This window comes from Coregonus clupeaformis, unplaced genomic scaffold (genome assembly GCF_020615455.1).
Source record: "Coregonus clupeaformis isolate EN_2021a unplaced genomic scaffold, ASM2061545v1 scaf0027, whole genome shotgun sequence".
Taxonomy (NCBI): Eukaryota; Metazoa; Chordata; class Actinopteri; order Salmoniformes; family Salmonidae; genus Coregonus; species Coregonus clupeaformis.
The window spans coordinates 63,624-82,728 of record NW_025533482.1 but is presented as its reverse complement, the minus strand read 5'-3'; the positions used below and the strand labels follow the sequence as shown (position 1 = coordinate 82,728).

The 19,105-nt window shown below is 42.5% G+C and overlaps 1 protein-coding gene across 1 annotated transcript; it reads right to left on the bottom strand.

The window, feature by feature from the left end:
• Nucleotides 1-753: 753 nt before the first annotated feature.
• LOC121569680 (proline-rich protein 15-like protein A) lies at nucleotides 754-9,899 on the bottom strand. The gene is made up of 2 exons (XM_041880828.2): nucleotides 9,589-9,899; nucleotides 754-2,494 (listed from the first exon to the last, which is right to left on the bottom strand). The coding sequence occupies exon 2, from the start codon at nucleotides 2,450-2,452 to the stop codon at nucleotides 2,114-2,116; it is 339 nt and encodes a 112-aa protein (XP_041736762.1). The 5' UTR covers nucleotides 2,453-2,494; nucleotides 9,589-9,899; the 3' UTR covers nucleotides 754-2,113.
• Between the last annotated feature and the right edge of the window lie 9,206 nt (nucleotides 9,900-19,105).

The following is a 19,105-nucleotide window of genomic DNA, read 5'->3' as shown; positions in this document are numbered from 1 at the left end:
CGGAACCTTCACCCAACACCTGCCTGGTTGTCGGCGGCTGCCGAGCCATTCTTGGATCTACCACTGCACCTCCACCAACTCATCTCCGCCGTCCGCTCTGTCCCCTGGATTATTCTACATCGTTTTTTGAATCTGTTAAATAAATACTCACCTTCGTTTCAACTCACCTTGTCCTGGTCTGCTTCTGGGTTCTGGCTTAGTAAACCGTGACAGCTATGTACAGGGGGGTTTCGGTGCAGAGTCAATGTGCGGGGGCACACCTGATAAGGCTTATCTGCACACCTGACAAGCCCTGATATGCAGGTCCAAAGGACAGTATAAGCATCCAAATGACATGGATTATTATTTTATAACTGATACATAGTAGAGGATGTTGATTGTGAATTGTTTCATGTCCCTGAAGGGTAATGGGAATAAACAGTTTGGGATCCACTGCCATAACAGACAGCCTAGCAGGGTTGGGCTCAATTCCAGTCAATTCAGGAAGTAAACTGAATTCCAATTTAAAATCTCTTCAATGCCCCAATTCGACATTTTCCTCATTGAAAAGCATTGAAGAGATTTTAAATTGGAATTCAGTTTACTTTCTGAATTGACTGGAATTCAAATGGAATTGATCCCAACCCTGCTGCCTAGATTGAATGTGCCAATTTTGAGATAAACAATGGGCTTGTTCCCACTAGAGGGTATCATCCTATAAGAGGCAATGGAATGAGTCCACAGTAACACAATAAATAATCTTAAGCATTTCAATAAAATCTGACATACATTTTATTTATAAACCAATTATACCAGTCGGCATTTTACAAAATTATATAAAATGTACAGCACAATTTCAATGAAAGGGACTTTTGTCATTAAGAGTAGAAGGTGAAAATTAAATTAAAGATACTTTTTCAGTCTTTGTAGAGGAGGGATCTGATGTGTAGTTTTAGCAAAGATGGTGGATAAATGAAGATAGTTCACTTAGGCCGTTTACCATCAAAAATAAATAGTACGTTCCGGTCTACTTAACTGGGTGTGTCTCCCATATCCACCAATGCAATAGCAGCTGGGTCTGGTCTACTTACTTCATTGACTTTAATTGAACCAGAAAAAAACAGCGAGTGGGGTGTCTCGCTTCCTCTTCCATCTCTAGTTTTAGTTTGGCTTCAGTGTCTTCCAATATCTTGAAAACACTGGAGAAATGTATAGAAGTTATGTTGAAACCTTGCAGTCTATGAAGCAGTCCTTCACTTTTACATTAGAAAGTGCAATTGGAAGAAAAACTCCTCAAAATAACAGAGAGGTATTTTTATTTAAAGCAACAAAAAAAGTAAAAAAATAACAAAACATACTCAGGTTTTAAAAACGTATGTTAGTTTTAGAACAATTGATTTTAGAACAATTGATTTTTGATGTGACATGTTTATGAATGACACATGACACAGTCTGTCGCTATGGAAACCAGTCAAACTCCAACAGTCGGTAACCATGCCCTCTAGGTCATAAAGCTGTTATGCAAACAACAATGTCTGTTTCACACGTTACCTATTTGCTTTGTACAGATGAGAAACTTAGCAACACCAGTAAAGTACACATTATGTACTGTACACTGACTGTACAGTGTAATATGCATGACCTGAAACTCCTCCCTGTTCCTGTGATCTGTTGAATGTTTAATGTCGGAGATTACTAATAGCACCTTATTAAAGGTAGTCTGTTTATGTATCTATGGCCTAGGTATGAAGCAGACAGACAGGGCAGAATCAGGTGTCCCATTTTTCCACTGCTCCATTGATTATGAATGGAAGAGAGAGAATGTGACACTAAGATGCATACAAAGACTCCCAATCAGTCCCACACTTATAGGGAATAAAGAATAGAGATCTCTGGCTGGATTGACACAAATGTCATGTCCCAATGAGATGCACTGCCTTTCATCTCTGTGTGTGTTACTGAGTGTGATAGAGGGACTGTGTGAAATGGTGTGACCAATGTATGTGTTTGAGGGAAAGTCAAAGAATGTCTTCTGTGTTTGAGTGTGCATGAATTTGTTTGAAAGAGAAAGACATTAATTGTGTGTGTGTGTGTGTTTGTGTATGTGTGTGTGTAGGTCTATGTGTGTATGAACTCATTTCCCAGCTTGGAGGTTTTCGTCGCTAGGCTCGTGACCAGGGAACAGATCGGGGGTTTCTGCTAACGTGGGCCTAATCTTCTTCTTCTCTTTAAAACGGCCAGAGTGGGACACTTTAACATGGCGTCCCTTGGTGGCCGTCTTATCCACTATCCTCTCCAGACGGGCGTTGAACTGGCTGTCCTCTGTGGCGCCCTCTACTGGCCCAGGGGCTCCACTGTGGGGTGTGGTATTGCTGCCGTACTCCGCTGGGATCTCGTACAGAACCTTGGGCTCCGACTTCTTCTTACGTAGGAAGGTCAACTTCCACCAGCCAGGCGATGGGTCAGCCATCATACACAGAGAGAGGAAGGAGGGCGGGATGGAAGACTGGAGGGGCTTTGGGTTGATGTAGGGAGAGAAAGAGGGGAGATAAAGCGAGAGAAGTTTAGTAATAAGTTAGTTAATAACTGTAGCTTTATAGCTCCACAATGTTTACAATGAAGATGGATCAGACATGAGTCATGACCTCTCAGAGAGAAGGGTGGGAGAGAGAGGGTGAGTTACATAAGTCCCCCCACTATTCCTTTCCCATTCCCATTTCAAACTCCTGCCACACCTCTTACCATAAGCCCTAACCACAGTAACCTGACTTCCAACACTGCCCAGCTCAGATCGATCTGTGTCAGATAGATCTGTGTCAGGGGGAACGGACTGAGCCCTCCTGAATATTTCAGGGGAACTCAATAGGCACCATATGGTGGAGGGATGACAGGGCACCACTGGTGATTGGGTTACTCCTAGTGTGTGTTGGCCAAGCTAAATGTGCTGGCTGCTAATATAGCGCCTCCTATATCAGCCAAACCCTTTCTAGGAGGGGATAACACTCACGGGTTGCCCAATCTCTGGTACTGAGGTGCTGCTCTTTGAATTGCAAGTGTCGTGCTACCATTGTCACTACTTGTCTGCTACTACTGCCATTATCAATCCCTCTACCATTGTTGCCACCACTGTCACAATAGATATGACTACTACTACTACATCAATGACTACTGCTAATGCAAACCCGAGTTTGGGGTTAGTTCCATTCTGATGCAGTCATTTCTGTGAATTAATTTAATTATTTTTCCAGCTGAAAATCCCCTGGCCTTGGTTCAAAACCAACCACTCATTAGAGTAATTCATTCAACTGGGAGTTTCTGTTTAGTGTTTCACCACAATGGTAGTTTCCCTATTAGGACTAGAGAGAAAAGTACCCTAGTGTTAGACAGTCAGAAGCTTTTTAAACTCCAGGTAAACCGTTCTGCAAACAAATATCAAAGGGACTTCCAGAAATCACATGTTCTGTAGTGTGTCAGCGTGGTTTAAGTGCTCCTGCTCGGACTGTAACAGTCGTGGGAGAGTTTGGCTGCTCATTGTGTAATACAGGCAGAGCAGGTTGTATTGTCTGTACTGTGGGTTTCTACACAAGTAAACCTTCCACATAAGCTAACATATACTGATTTACCAGCACATATACTATATCAATACAAATGGAGATCTAGAACATAAAGACCAGACTACCTTTGTAATGCACAGACAAAGGCGAACACACGCATGCAGGCGGAGGGACACACATATAACAAACACATGTAGTAAACGTAAAAATAGACACGTGCGCACACACACACACACACACACACACACACACACACACACACACACACACACACACACACACACACACACACACACACACACACACACACACACACACACACACACACACACACACACACACACACACACACACACACACACACACACACACACACACACACACACACACACACACACACACACACACACATACTGCTCTCGCGGCAAACAGATAAATCCTCGGCTTTGTGCCACTCTCCCCCCAGAAGAAGGGAGTAGGCTGTTATCCGCCGGTCGCCTAGCAACGCTGTGGACATTTCCATACAATATGCTAATGCACTTTTGGTGATCTGTTTGGGTGCTGGTGACTTTTGGCCTGATAGCTGAGGGTTGGGTTTGGGTTTGTAGATAAGCAAACAGAAGCCAAGACAGATTTTCTTCTCTCATGGCAAAACGGCAGATACGCTTGGCCAACATGTTAACGTTTGATTTCCTTTGACTGGTTTCCTGCCAGGGTGAAACGATCAGAGGCAAAGCTAGTCTGGGCATCTTTTTATCTGCCTCAGCATACAGTGAGGGAAAAAAGTATTTGATCCCCTGCTGATTTTTTACGTTTGCCCACTGACAAAGACTGATCAGTCTATAATTTTAATGGTAGGTTTATTTGAACAGTGAGAGACAGAATAACAACAGAAAATCCAGAAAAACACATGTCAAAAATTGTATAAATTGATTTGCATTTTAATGAGGGAAATAAGTATTTGACCCCTCTGCAAAACATGACTTAGTACTTGGTGGCAAAACCCTTGTTGGCAATCACAGAGGTCAGATGTTTCTTGTAGTTGACCACCAGATTTGCACACATCTCAGGAGGGATTTTGTTCCACTCCTCTTTGCAGATCTTCTCCAAGTCATTACGGTTTTGAGGCTGACGTTTGGCAACTCGAACCTTCAGCTCCCTCCACAGATTTTCTATGGGATTAAGGTCTGGAGACTGACATTGTCATGCTGGAATACCCATCCACGACCCATTTTCAATGCCCTGGCTGAGGGAAGGAGGTTCTCACCCAAGATTTGACGGTACATGGCCGCGTCCATCGTCCCTTTGATACAGTGAAGTTGTCCTGTCCCCTTAGCAGAAAAACACCCCCAAAGCATAATGTTTCCACCTCCATGTTTGACGGCAGCATTCCTCCTCCTCCAAACACGGCGAGTTGAGTTGATGCCAAAGAGCTCGATTTTGGTCTCATCTGACCACAACACTTTCACCCAGTTCTCCTCTGAATCATTCAGATGTTCATTGGCAAACTTCAGACGGCCTTGTATATGTGCTTTCTTGAGCAGGGGGACCTTGCGGGCACTGCAGGATTTCAATCCTTCACAGCGTAGTGTGTTACCAATTGTTTTCTTGGTGACTATGGTCCCAGCTGCCTTGAGATCATTGACAAGATCCTCCCGTGTAGTTCTGGGCTGATTCCTCACCGTTCTCATGATCATTGCAACTCCACGAGGTGAGATCTTGCATGGAGCCCCAGGCTGAGGGAGATTGACAGTTCTTTTGTGTTTCTTCCATTTGCGAATAATCGCACCAACTGTTGTTACCTTCTCACCAAGCTGCTTGGCGATGGTCTTGTAGCCCATTCCAGCCTTGTGTAGGTCTATAATCTTGTCCCTGACATCCTTGGAGAGCTATTTGGTCTTGGCCATGGTGGAGAGTTTGGAATCTGATTGATTGATTGCTTCTGTGGACAGGTGTCTTTTATACAGGTAACAAGCTGAGATTAGGAGCACTCCCTTTAAGAGTGTGCTCCTAATCTCAGCTCGTTACCTGTGTAAAAGACACCTGGGAGCCAGAAATCTTTCTGATTGAGAGGGGGTCAAATACTTATTTCCCTCATTAAAATACAAATCAATTTATAACATTTTTGACATGTGTTTTTCTGGATTTTTTTGTTGTTATTCTGTCTCTCATTGTTCAAATAAACCGACCATTAAAATTATAGACTGATCATTTCTTTGTCAGTGGGCAAACGTACAAAATCAGCAGGGGATCAAATACTTTTTCCCTCACTGTAATAGTCTGTCTAAGATATGTCTGGTCTGAAATATCTGACTTTATGTGGGATAATTTCTTGGTTACAGTTTATAATTTACTGGTCAATTGTTATTCAACCTAACCTATTTGTAATGATACATTGTTTATCTGGGTTTACTAATACATATGTCAGTCACCTGACTTTGTAATACTGCCCTATTTGTGGTTGGTTATCTTACAGTCAAAGTGCAACCCATTTTATTTTATGACCTTTCTAAAGCGGAAGTTCTTGGTTTTCCTTATTAGTTCTATTGCCCATTGGAAAGCCAGTCACAGTGACATTAAACATAGCTCATTCTCAGGTCATCCACCCTGTCTGTCTGTCTGTCTGTCTGTCTGTCTGTCTGTCTGTCTGTCTGTCTGTCTGTCTGTCTGTCTGTCTGTCTGTCTGTCTGTCTGTCTGTCTGTCTGTCTGTCTGTCTGTCTGTCTGTCTGTCTGTTCGTCATTCCATCCATCTACCTATTGTCCTTTAGCCATCAGTAACCTAGATTTACCATTTCACTCTCTTCTCAGAGCAGAACATTGGTCAAGTAGCTGGACTATGTCCTGGACTAGTTGTTGGCACAGAAAGTTGTCCAGGTAAGCAGAAAAGGTTACTTCCAGTAAAGCTCCAAGTACTGAGTTGGTTTACATGGTGTCATTAAGAATGCCATAAGGAAAGATTAAATCTCAATTTCATTTTATGGCTGTGGCTGTGTTGTGTGACTATTTGGAAAGGCCAAAGGCCAAAGGCCAAAGGCAATCGCTTCAAGGTAACAATGATAATGTCCATATTCTTCATCCAGAAAATCAATCAAACAAACAAAATCACAACATTATTATTCTTTCTGAAATAAAGTATTTTTTTTAAAGTGCAATTTTACTCCATTACAGGTAGTAAACCTACGCTTAGAGCCCAGATTTCTAGTGAGACCATATCACTGTACACTCTGTAGCAATCCTTCCAGCCATGTGGAAAGTCTATGCTATGGTAAACATCCACCTGTGTGTGCAGACTGGGGTTAGCGCCACTGATAGGAAAGTCACCCTTGGTGATAACTCGGTCTGCAATGAAGCCTATAGCCCCATTCCCATGCTAACGTTAGACTCTTATCTGGGAATTCACACATCAAATATTTACGAAATGTGGAGCATGGTCAAATATGAGGGGAAAGTCCTTTCAAATTGCATCTGTCAAACTATTGCATTAAGCAGGCTTTGACGCAACAATGGCCAATATGCTGGCCATTAGGGCAGTGGTCATTCCATCTAAGGATATACTATACATGTTTTGGTATATGTTACATTAGTGTTGTGACTAATTAGGGTGTCACGTTGGTATTTTACAGCTAACATAGCTAGTGGGAGCATTGTATTGAATCCATATCAATGTAGACACATACGTATACGGTCACCAAGGTACAGTGCAATCAGTTAGGTGCAGTGTGTGCTAGCAGCTTAGTGTTTACTCAGTGTGTGTATGGTCATAAAGCTCAGTGTTCAAAGGTCCTTACTGCTAACTGGTATGAGGGGCCCAAGGAAGCCCATTATGTCTGAAGTACACTTTCAGTCAGTTTAAGAGGTATTCGTCTGAATTAGGTACAGTGGGGAAAAAAAGTATTTAGTCAGCCACCAATTGTGCAAGTTCTCCCACTTAAAAAGATGAGAGAGGCCTGTAATTTTCATCATATGTACACGTCAACTATGACAGACAAAATTAGAAAAAATAATCCAGAAAATCACATTGTAGGATTTTTAATGAATTTATTTGCAAATTATGGTGGAAAATAAGTATTTGGTCAATAACAAAAGTTTCTCAATACTTTGTTATATACCCTGTGTTGGCAATGACACAGGTCAAACGTTTTCTGTAAGTCTTCACAAGGTTTTCAAACACTGTTGCTGGTATTTTGGCCCATTCCTCCATGCAGATCTCCTCTAGAGCAGTGACGTTTTGGGGCTGTCGCTAGCAACACAGACTTTCAACTCCCTCCAAAGATTTTCTATGGGGTTGAGATCTGGAGACTGGCTAGGCCACTCCAGGACCTTGAAATGCTTCTTACGAAGCCACTCCTTCGTTGCCCGGGCGGTGTGTTTGGGATCATTGTCATGCTGAAAGACCCAGCCACGTTTCATCTTCAATGCCCTTGCTGATGGAAGGAGGTTTTCACTCAAAATCTCACGATACATGGCCCCATTCATTCTTTCCTTTACACGGATCAGTCGTCCTGGTCCCTTTGCAGAAAAACAGCCCCAAAGCATGATGTTTCCACCCCCATGCTTCACAGTAGGTATGGTGTTCTTTGGATGCAACTCAGCATTCTTTGTCCTCCAAACACGACGAGTTGAGTTTTTACCAAAAAAGTTCTATTTTGGTTTCATCTGACCATATGACATTCTCCCAATCCTCTTCTGGATCATCCAAATGCACTCTAGCAAACTTCAGACGGGCCTGGACATGTACTGGCTTAAGCAGGGGGACACATCTGGCACTGCAGGATTTGAGTCCCTGGCGGCGTAGTGTGTTACTGATGGTAGGCTTTGTTACTTTGGTCCCAGCTCTCTGCAGGTCATTCACTAGGTCCCCCTGTGTGGTTCTGGGATTTTTGCTCTCCGTTCTTGTGATCATTTTGACCCCACGGGGTGAGATCTTGCGTGGAGCCCCAGATCGAGGGAGATTATCAGTGGTCTTGTATGTCTTCCATTTCCTAATAATTGCTCCCACAGTTGATTTCTTCAAACCAAGCTGCTTACCTATTGCAGATTCAGTCTTCCCAGCCTGGTGCAGGTCTACAATTTTGTTTCTGGTGTCCTTTGACAGCTCTTTGGTCTTGGCCATAGTGGAGTTTGGAGTGTGACTGTTTGAGGTTGTGGACAGGTGTCTTTTATACTGATAACAAGTTCAAACAGGTGCCATTAATACAGGTAACGAGTGGAGGACAGAGGAGCCTCTTAAAGAAGAAGTTACAGGTCTGTGAGAGCCAGAAATCTTCCTTGTTTGTAGGTGACCAAATACTTATTTTCCACCATAATTTGCAAATAAATTCATAAAAAATCCTACAATGTGATTTTCTGGATTATTTTTTCTCAATTTGTCTGTCATAGTTGACGTGTACCTATGATGAAAATTACAGGCCTCTCTCATCTTTTTAAGTGGGAGAACTTGCACAATTGGTGGCTGACTAAATACTTTTTTCCCCCACTGTATGTTACCTAAGCACAATATTTCACATTGTGGAGAAAGATACAAAAAGCTCCTACATTTTGATCATCAATATTTGATCATTACTATCTTGCTATACATCTGACAAAATGTTGTTTAGTGTATATTGTCAAGGTACAGTATTGGGTGTGTTTGTGTGTGTGTGTGTGTGTGTGTGTGTGTGTGTGTGTGTGTGTGTGTGTGTGTGTGTGTGTGTGTGTGTGTGTGTGTGTGTGTGTGTGTGTGGACATGTGTGTGGACGTGTTTAACAATACTTGCGGGCACCAGAAGTCCCCACAAGAATAGTAAACGAACAAATATTTGACAAACTGGGGACATTTTGTTGGTTAGAATTAGTGTTAGGGTTAGAATTAGGTTTAGGGTTAGGAGCAAGGGTTAGTTTAAGGGTTAGGGGTTAGGGAAAATAGGATTTTGAATGGGACTGAATTCTGTGTCCCCACAAGGTTAGTTGTACAAGACTGTGTGTGTGTGTGTGTGCGTGCATGTCTGTGTTTGCGTGTCTGCTTGTGTATGTGTGTGTGTGCGCGAGTGCGTGTTTGCGTGTGCAATAACCTCACCTGTGTATGTGTAGAGATCTGGAGGCGACCTTCCTCCCAAAGCTTAGTTTATGGGAGAAACCCTGCTAGGAAAGTCAAATTCATCGATTCAAATATCAGATCATTCCTCCAATATCCACTCCAGAATCCTCTTCCACTGTTATCCTTCCCTTCGTCTTCTTTGTCCTCCCCTGTTCAGTCTATTCTCTTTCTCTCTCTCTCTCTCTCTCTCTCTCTCTCTCTCTCTCTCTCTCTCTCTCTCTCTCTCTCTGATAGTCAGGTGTAGAGCTACAGGTGCAAGCTTTGTCCCTCCTCCTGTCACACACACACTCAGCTGAGTTGAACACTATAGACTCCGTCCACTGGGACTTGGGTAAACATAACCAGGGTGACAGTGAGATGAGGGAAGAGCGTAGATAGACACTCAATAGATCCGCTCGACTTATTACATGTTCTGCTAAATCACTTTCACTGTGTCTGCAATGCAAATGCACTGTTGGTTCAGTCAGACAGGTTTGTTAATACCAGCTATCTAAAGCCTTGAGTGGATAGAGAGGATTAGCATGATTTATGGTTTATGGTTATAGATCTGCGTGCAATTAGATATCATGTTGTATTCATGTTGATTTTCATCACGTCTGGCGTTATAGTTTTTAATACTCCCTCAGAAGTAGGACGTTGGTTAATATGTAACCAAAACTGGCCGATCACGTGTCAGTTGAAAACATCCTTATCACCCAAAATGGCTGCCATAAAACCAAAGAGGCCTATATAACCCAGCTCATCTCTCCCTGTAGATTGGTCCTGTCCCCACAAGTCTAGATAGCGTGGCTCCTTGTGTCCAGCTCCAAGAAGTCAACCATCTGTTTGTTAAGGCCTATAAACCTGTGATCATGTGATAAGTGTCTCTAGAAGGGTGATATGGACAAACAACACAATCAACAAGCAGAAAATGGTGAAGGCGTGTCTTTTGGGTGAACATTTTGTTGTTTCGTATAAAAACATTTCCAGTGACTTTCCCTGAAGTACAGTTTTTCTGACTACCTACACTATGTAGGCTACAACTTTAACCATCACAGATATGAACCCATTGTCCTATATCATAATATCATGTTATGACTATCTGAACTCTACAATAATAATAATAATAATAATAATAATAATAATAATAATAATAATAATAATAATAATACATTTATTTTATATAGTGCTATGAGCATTATGAAAGATCAGATTGAAGAAGGAGGAAACTGCCAGAGCAGCGCCCCTGTCCTATCAATCTCTGCCACAGGCACAAAACTCCCAACAATGCCATCCCTTTATCTCAATATCAGTTTGCATGTTCTGGGCAGAAGCGGTCATGTGAGATTTGATCTGGTGATGAGCTCTGAGTTGGAATAAGAGCCACTGCTTTATAGTGAGACCTATGGCCAAGCTTGACAGCACAGTTAAAACACATTATAGTTCAGGGTGGCTTATAAACCTTATTTATAAGGCTAAGGCCATTTTTATCAGCACATGCATCAAACTTTTTCAAACTATCTTGTGTGAAGCCTTCAGCTCTCTAATATCTCCCTCCCTCTGTCCGATCTCATCTCTCTCTCTCTCCCTCTCCCTCTCCCTCTCTCCCTCTCTCTCTCCCCCCCCTTTCTGGGATAGGCTGGGCGTGTGTAAAGTGGTTGTAAAGTGGTTATCCCACTGGCTATAGGGTGAACGCACCAATTGGTGAGTCGCTCTGGATAAGAGCGTCTGCTAAATGACGTAAATGTGCCCTTGAGCAAGGCACTTAACCCTAATTGCTCCTGTAAGTCGCTCTGGATAAGAGCGTCTGCTAAATGACTAAAATGTAATGTAAATGTGTGTGTTTCAGTGTTTTATTGGCAGATGCATGGCAGATGCCTGGACAACAAACACAATTGAAAGGGACACACAATCCAACACCCAACAACGCTATCTTTTACCAGCAATGCACAAGAGTTCACACGGCTCTACACATACTGTTCCTTCTGACCTCTGACCCCAAATGAGTGTTTCAGTACTTCAAACACATAGGTTTGGAGAAGGAGAAAGGGCCAAAGGGGTCACGTGTGTGTTAGTGTGTGACAGAGAGGGGCAGAGAGGAGGATAATTATTATCTATGCATAGTCACTTTACCCCAACTTACAAATTACCTCGACTAACCTGTACATTGACTCGGTACCGGTATCCCCTGTATATACAGTGCCTTGCAAAAGTATTCATCCCCCTTGGCGTTTTTCCTTTTTTGTTGCATTACAACCTCTAATTTAAATTGATTTTTATTTGGATTTCATGTAAGGGACATGCACAAAATAGTCCAAATTGGTGAAGTGAAATGAAAATAAATAACGGAAAAGTGGTGCGTGCATATGTATTCACCCCCTTTGCTATGAAGCTCCCTAAATAAGATCTGGTGCAACCAATTACCTTCAGAAGTCACATAATTTGTTAAATAAAGTCCACCTGTGTGCAATCTAAGTGTCACATGATCTGTCACATTATCTCAGTATATATACACCTGTTCTGAAAGGCCCCAGAGTCTGCAAGGGGCACCACCAAGCAAGCGGCACCATGAAGACCAAGGAGCTCTCCAAACAGGTCAGGGACAAAGTTGTGGAGAAGTACAGATCAGGGTTGGGCTATAAAAAAATATCCAAAACTTTGAACATCCCATGGAGCACCATTAAATCCATTATTAAAAAATGGAAAGAATATGGCACCACAACAAACCTGCCAAGAGAGGGCCGCCCACCAATATTCACGGACCAGGCAAGGAGGGCATTAATCAGAGAGGCAACAAAGAGACCAAAGATAACCCTGAAGGAGCTGCAAAGCTCCACAGCGGAGATTGGGGTATCTGTCCATAGGACCACTTTAAGCCTTACACTCCACAGTGCTGGGCTTTACGGAAGAGTGGCCAGAAAAAAGCCATTGCTTAACGAAAAAAATAAGCAAACACGTTTGGTGTTCGCCAAAAGGCATGTGGGAGACTCCCCAAACATATGGAAGAAGGTACTCTGGTCAGATTAAACTAAAATTGAGCTTTTTGGCCATCAAGGAAAACGCTGTCTGGCGCAAACCCAACACCTCTCATCACCCTGAGAACACCATCCCCACAGTGAAGCATGGTGGTGGCAGCATCATGCTGTGGGATGTTTTTCATCGGCAGGGACTGGGAAACTGGTCAGAATTGAAGGAATGATGGATGGTGCTAAATAGAGGGAAATTCTTGAGGGAAACCTGTTTCAGTCTTCCAGGGATTTGAGACTGGGACGGATGTTCACCTTCCAGCAGGACAATGACCCTAAGCATACTGCTAAAGCAACACTTAAGTGGTTTAAGGGGAAACATTTAAATGTCTTGGAATGGCCTAGTCAAAGCCCAGACCTCAATCCAATTGAGAATCTGTGGTATGACTTAAACATTGCTGTACACCAGCGGAACCCATCCAACTTGAAGGAGCTGGAGCAGTTTTGCCTTGAAGAATGGGCAAAAATCCCAGTGGCTAGATGTGCCAAGCTTATAGAGACATACCCCAAGAGACTTGCAGATGTAATTGCTGCAAAAGGTGGCTCTACAAAGTATTGACTTTGGGGGGGTGAATAGTTATGCACGCTCAAGTTTTCTGATTTTTTGTCTTATTTCTTGTTTGGTTCACAAAAAAATATATTTTGCATCTTCAAAGTGGAAGGCATGTTGTGTAAATGAAATTATACAAACCCCCAAAAAACTATTTAAATTCCAGGTTGTAAGGTGACAAAATAGGAAAAATGCCAAGGGGGGGGGTGAATAATTTCGCAAGCCACTGTAGCCTCACTATTGTTATTTTATTGTGTTACGTTTTATTTTTTACTTTAGTTTATTTAGTAAATATTTTCTTAACTCTGTTTCTTGAACTGCATTGTTGGTTAAGGGCTCGTAAGTAAGCATTTCAAGGTAAGGTCTACTACACCTGTTGTATTCGGCGCATGTGACAAATACAATTTGATTTGATTTGATTTGTACTTCAGGGTGACAGCCTTAGACAGACAGCAGCACGTGGCCCTACAAATGAAGCCTTGTTTCTGACGGTCAATCAAAGAATACACCGAACATTTCTGCTCTGGTCTGTACCTGGGTGTTGAAAATTGGAGTGAACTTTATCTCTCCGACTGGGTTCTAGTTGATTATATGTATATTATAATTATAATAATATAAGTATATCATATTATTAGTTGGTTTGGTTTACTTGGTGGATAACAAGAGAAAAAAAAGTAGACACAAAATCATTCACTTGTGAGAGAAGATCTGATTAAATATAATTTGTAATCAACAGTAATGTTACCGTTCATTGATGACAATTTGACATGACTGTTTGCTGAGACTGGAGTATCAACCCTTTGTGAAAATATAGTAAAGTGCACACGCAATGAAATGTTCATTCAAAGCAGGCACCCCATACAGAACTGTAGCGACGTAGATAAGCAAATATGTCCCGGCATCAATCACAACTGGCTCGCAGATGAAGGAAAGCCGTGCCACGGAGCCAGATAGAAGATTATTTCCTGTCAAACTGATTCTAGTACAGTATAATCTACCTGTCAATTTACTAGAGAAACTAGCACTATCACATCGCACTGTAAAGTCATGTCAATACAATATGCACTGTGTTTTACACTAGACAGATGTTATTATTGTTGTTTGATATGTTGTTGGTTATGCATGTATTGTGTTGTTAGGTGTTGTCTGTCAATAATCAGCCAGTGGGTATGAATAGTTTATTGAGTTGAAGTGGTTTTTGCAACAGTACCCCCTTGTGGACAGAGACTAGAAATGCACATACACCCAATGACAGAAGAGACATGCAATAATTCCATCACCTTAGCCATCCATTTAAAAGCAATGTGACCTCTCAAAAAAACTGCAATAGTCTCTCGTTATAATCTACTACTGATGCCAGACTAGGCATTTAGGTCATTTCATTAAAACAATTGAGACTATCAATTAGCATGTCTCCTGATGTAGTACTCATATTACCCAGCAGAGGGCATCCGCCTGCATTTTACATGACATCACTGGGCACTGCTGGGCTCTCTGCCAACACACATAGGGCTGGCACTCTGCCATGGCAGTAACTTCACTCATGCTGTCCTGCTGGTGGCAGATCTCTAAAGCGATTAGGCCTTGATCTCTGGCGCTAGGAAACCTCCATGGCACCTCCGTGCTGCTCTCCCATCTGGCACGTTGGCTGTGGGTCCACTGGGTCAGTCCAGCACAGCTAGAAACTCTGGGTCCTGCTCCAAGTCCTGGGGAGCGTCCTACAGACTTACAGACTACAGTCCACTGGTTGCTAGTGGGGCTTGTTGTACCACGACGCCACTGAAATGACTGATGTCAGGAGATGAGCCAGGTTGAATATGTTGGGTGTTTATTTTCTTATTAATAGCTGTTGTCTACGCACACAAGATGGTTGATGTTCTAAGAGAGTCTTAAGTAACACTGGCACTCTGTGGTCTCACCCTTGCAGGGAAGCTGATCAGATGGTTACAATGCTTTGAAAGGTTTTTGTACTGTCTTTGTTTGCAGTAGTAGTATGGTGATAGGACACCAGGTGGCAGTTGAGCATCATTATTTACTCTCAAAAACTCATGATTTCAGAATAACAACTGAGAATGTTCTGTATATTTTAGGATTCAGGCACACAGTTTAGAAATACATGATTCTACTCAATCAGAGGAAAGAGCAGTGAAGAACAAAGGGGTTGATCATTTGTAGAATAATGAAGAGGGAGAGTGAAAGAAAGAGGAGAGGGAGAGTGGTGTTGATTTCTTTTCCCTTTTGTACTTGAACTATTTGCACATCGTTACAGCACTGTATATAGCCATAATATGACATTTGAAATGTCTCTATTCCTTTTAAACTTTTGTGAGTGTAATGTTTACTGTTCATTTTTATTATTTCTTTCACTTTTGTTTATAATATATTTCACTTGCTTTAGCAATGTAAACATATGTTTTCCATGTCAATTAAGCCATTTGAATTGAATTGAGAGAGAGAGAGAGGTGCTCTGTAAATGTGAGTCTGAAGGAGGGCTGTACCCTTAAGCACAAGGTAGCCCCCCTTCTCTCTCTCTCTCCTCTCGCGTGCGACTCCATTTTAATTTCACAGCAGAGGGCTTAATTCATGGCAGTGGGGACCCCCGGCCACACCTCTCTCTCTCTCTCTCTCTCTCTCTCTCTTCTGCGCAGGACACTCAAAGCACCGTTACATCCTCCTGCTTCCCTCCAACCCTCTATCCCTCCTTCCCTCTCTTCATGCCCACCCCATCACTCTAGTCGCTCGTTATCGAGGGCGGCGGAGGAGGCACAGTGAGTGATGGGAGCCATCCATTAGAACCCCACCACCACCCTCTGTCACACACACACACACACGCATACACACACACACACACACCTGACTCACAAATACACCCCCACCCACCCCCAAACAGATAAGGTGTAACCTGTGCTTTAACAGCCACTTCCTCTCCAGTCATGTCCAATATGCACCAGTGTTACCGGTTACAATGGGAGTGTGGGATAGAGTGTGCCGGGGTTTCTATGCTCCTCTTGCAATGATTGTCCTGTCTGTAACATGTTTGACACAACCAATTCATAGCATCCTTTTATTGATTGGCACTGACTTATTTTCTATTTTATTACTATTATTTTTCCGTTCAATACCTCCAGGCCCTGCCAAGTGGATCACCCATTCAGTCATATTATAGAATGGTCCCTCTTTTCCACTTAGCTAAATAGCCATTTCCTGTTTCAAGTTGTGGGTTATTGAGCCGAGTATGAATACCGCAATAACTCGTGATGATGCTGTTCCTACAGTGAAATAGTTCATGGTCAAAGCTGTGACGATAGGCACACGCTGGAACACGTGACAACTGTGCGAATGTCAGTAGTGATCGCAGTGACGGTAATGACAACGGTGATGACATTGGAATTGTCAAGATAGTGGATAACACTAGTTGAAAGCATAAAAGTACACTCTAGACTGTACCTCAAACCCCATAGTCCCAGGAGGGGTTTTCCTTTCTACATCTAGTAGGTGAGATAACCGGCACTTCCTCTCCATTGATGGACAGATAGGCCAGACGTTTGGTTTCAGAATCCAATCTGAGCCTGCTAGAGCTGCTGCATAATATACAAAACATTGTCGCCGCTCTCAGCTAGTGTCAACATCCCGTCACATCTTGACAACTGGGATTGTTTCCAAGATCAACTGACATGGAATGGAAAAGTTCCGTTCGGTTCAACAAAATATGTTAAATTGATACAACAAGAGAGTGACACAGTAGCAGACACACACACACACACACACTCGCAGAAACAAGCCTCTCAAAAGTCAACAGAGAAAACCAGTCAAAAACCCATCTTTTTTTTATCAAATCTCTTCACCCTGCCCCTATCCCCCACCCTCCCTCCCTCCCTCCCTCCCGCGGTTCCATATTTCTCCATTACTACGATTTTTAAACACCTCTTGTACTCTATTAAAAAAAAGTTCTACACTATTTACCACGTCGGCTATCAATCACTGTCCACACCACTACCCCTTCCCTGCCTCCACGTCCCCTCCATCCCCCCGGTCCCTCCAGTCCAAAGACAAGCGCTGCGCCGATCCATTTGTCAAAGAGGCCCCGGGGGCTACGCTTGACTGTGTCCGAGGAGGACAACCTGTCTCCGCCGCTACCGGGATGAAGGAAGGCGCTATGCAAATCAGCGGCTAATCTACGACGGAACACAAGCGCGGCCCGGAGCCCGAGTTCCATTACTCCTCTTTAGCCCCCCTGATTATGATTAAACTGATGGCTGCCGATCGGCATTAACTCTTTACCTTCCACTTCGTCGTATGTTAGAAGAGTAACTAGACTAAGATCCGAGTCTGTAGGTTTAGGGATAGATGATGTTGTCTTGGTTTAGAGAACAGCAGCGAAGGTTTTGTGGCCCTATCGAGCAAATGATGATTGGGTTGATGACCATTTAAAATGTAATTAGATGGTCCCTATTTTTCCCATCATTCCCAATCCTGTAGATGTATGGTATTGCATATATGGACCTAAATAACAGATAGAGTGAGATATGGAGTCTTATGGTCCATACCTAAACTACATTTGAGTTGTGAAAGCGTCATATAAACATTTATGTTAGGGTGAACTGTCCCTTTAATTTGCTCTGGACTGGTCAGCAATGACAGGTACTCATCCCAGTCTTGGACCACGCAAAGCTAGTAGTCTCCTATACTTTATTGATGAGAAGGACTAACCTTTTTCCAGCTCAGGTGGGCTATACTAATGAGAAAATGCACTGTTAACACACATCCATTTGATTCTGATGAGCCCGGGCTGTCTCAAGAGCAGGGAACATGACGTATACTACACACACTCAGAATTAATGAAGGTGCTTTAATATGCTGCTACACTCGACTACATCAACTCTACTATGGGATCTATGGATTGCAAGAGGCTTGCCAAAATTTTTGTTTTTATGCGTTTTGTATTGTCCGTATCAAATGCTTTGGTATGTGTGCAATCAGTTTAATGGCACTTTTACACACACACATTGCATCAGCATTTTCACACCCCTTCCTCTTGCAGAGCAAAAAATAAAGCTTACTCTCATCCGCATAGAGAAATGCAATCACCTAAACGACAGATTTACACACCTTCAAGACAAACACACACACACACACACACACACACACACACACACACACCACAAAGGCCCCATTACATGCATGTTTACCTCCCCATAAATGACAAGAAACACGACGCCGTTTATAACATACTGTACAAGCTGAAGACACACACATAAATATACACACACGCACACACGCAGAAGAGGCACACACATGTAAATCATGTCTGAATCCTTTGTCAGCTTGTCTTTGTAGTTCTATGTAAATGAGATCTTAATAAAGGCATGATAATGAATTCACTGCATGGTATCTGACACCATTTCCATAATAATACTCTGGACAGATCTGGACACATTTTGAGGGGCCTCAAAGGCCACATTTTCTGAGCTGTAGGCTTTTATTCAGTCTGTAAAGCCTACATTTGTTGATTTAAAATAGTTGTTTTACATATAATATAATAAAACTAGCCTTTTAATGTTTTATGGACATATAATGTGCTGCACTACATGGCCAAAAGTACAATATATTGACAATATTACTAGTATAGTATTATGCTTAGGTTAGTGTGTGTGTGTGTGTGAAAATGAAAATATACAATTATCCATGACCAGATGACTACACAGAGATAAATATGAAGCATTAGAGAGGGAAATAATCGCATCAATTTTTCCTCCACTTCATCTTTCAGCCAGGAACGTTTAATAATATGGTTGCCGAGTGGCAGGGTTAACGCACCACCTGAGTTATCAGTGGTAAGTGGCGAGGATCTTTCGGCGCTATGAAAACACGGCATCCGTCATTTATATTAAAACCCTGTGTCACAAGCTCTTAAAACAATAATATCATACCCCTTCCATAG

What these genes read in the sequence shown, in the direction of transcription:
- LOC121569680 (XM_041880828.2), bottom strand. Translation starts at nt 2,452, where the DNA reads ATGATGGCTGACCCATCGCCTGGCTGGTGGAAGTTGACCTTCCTACGT.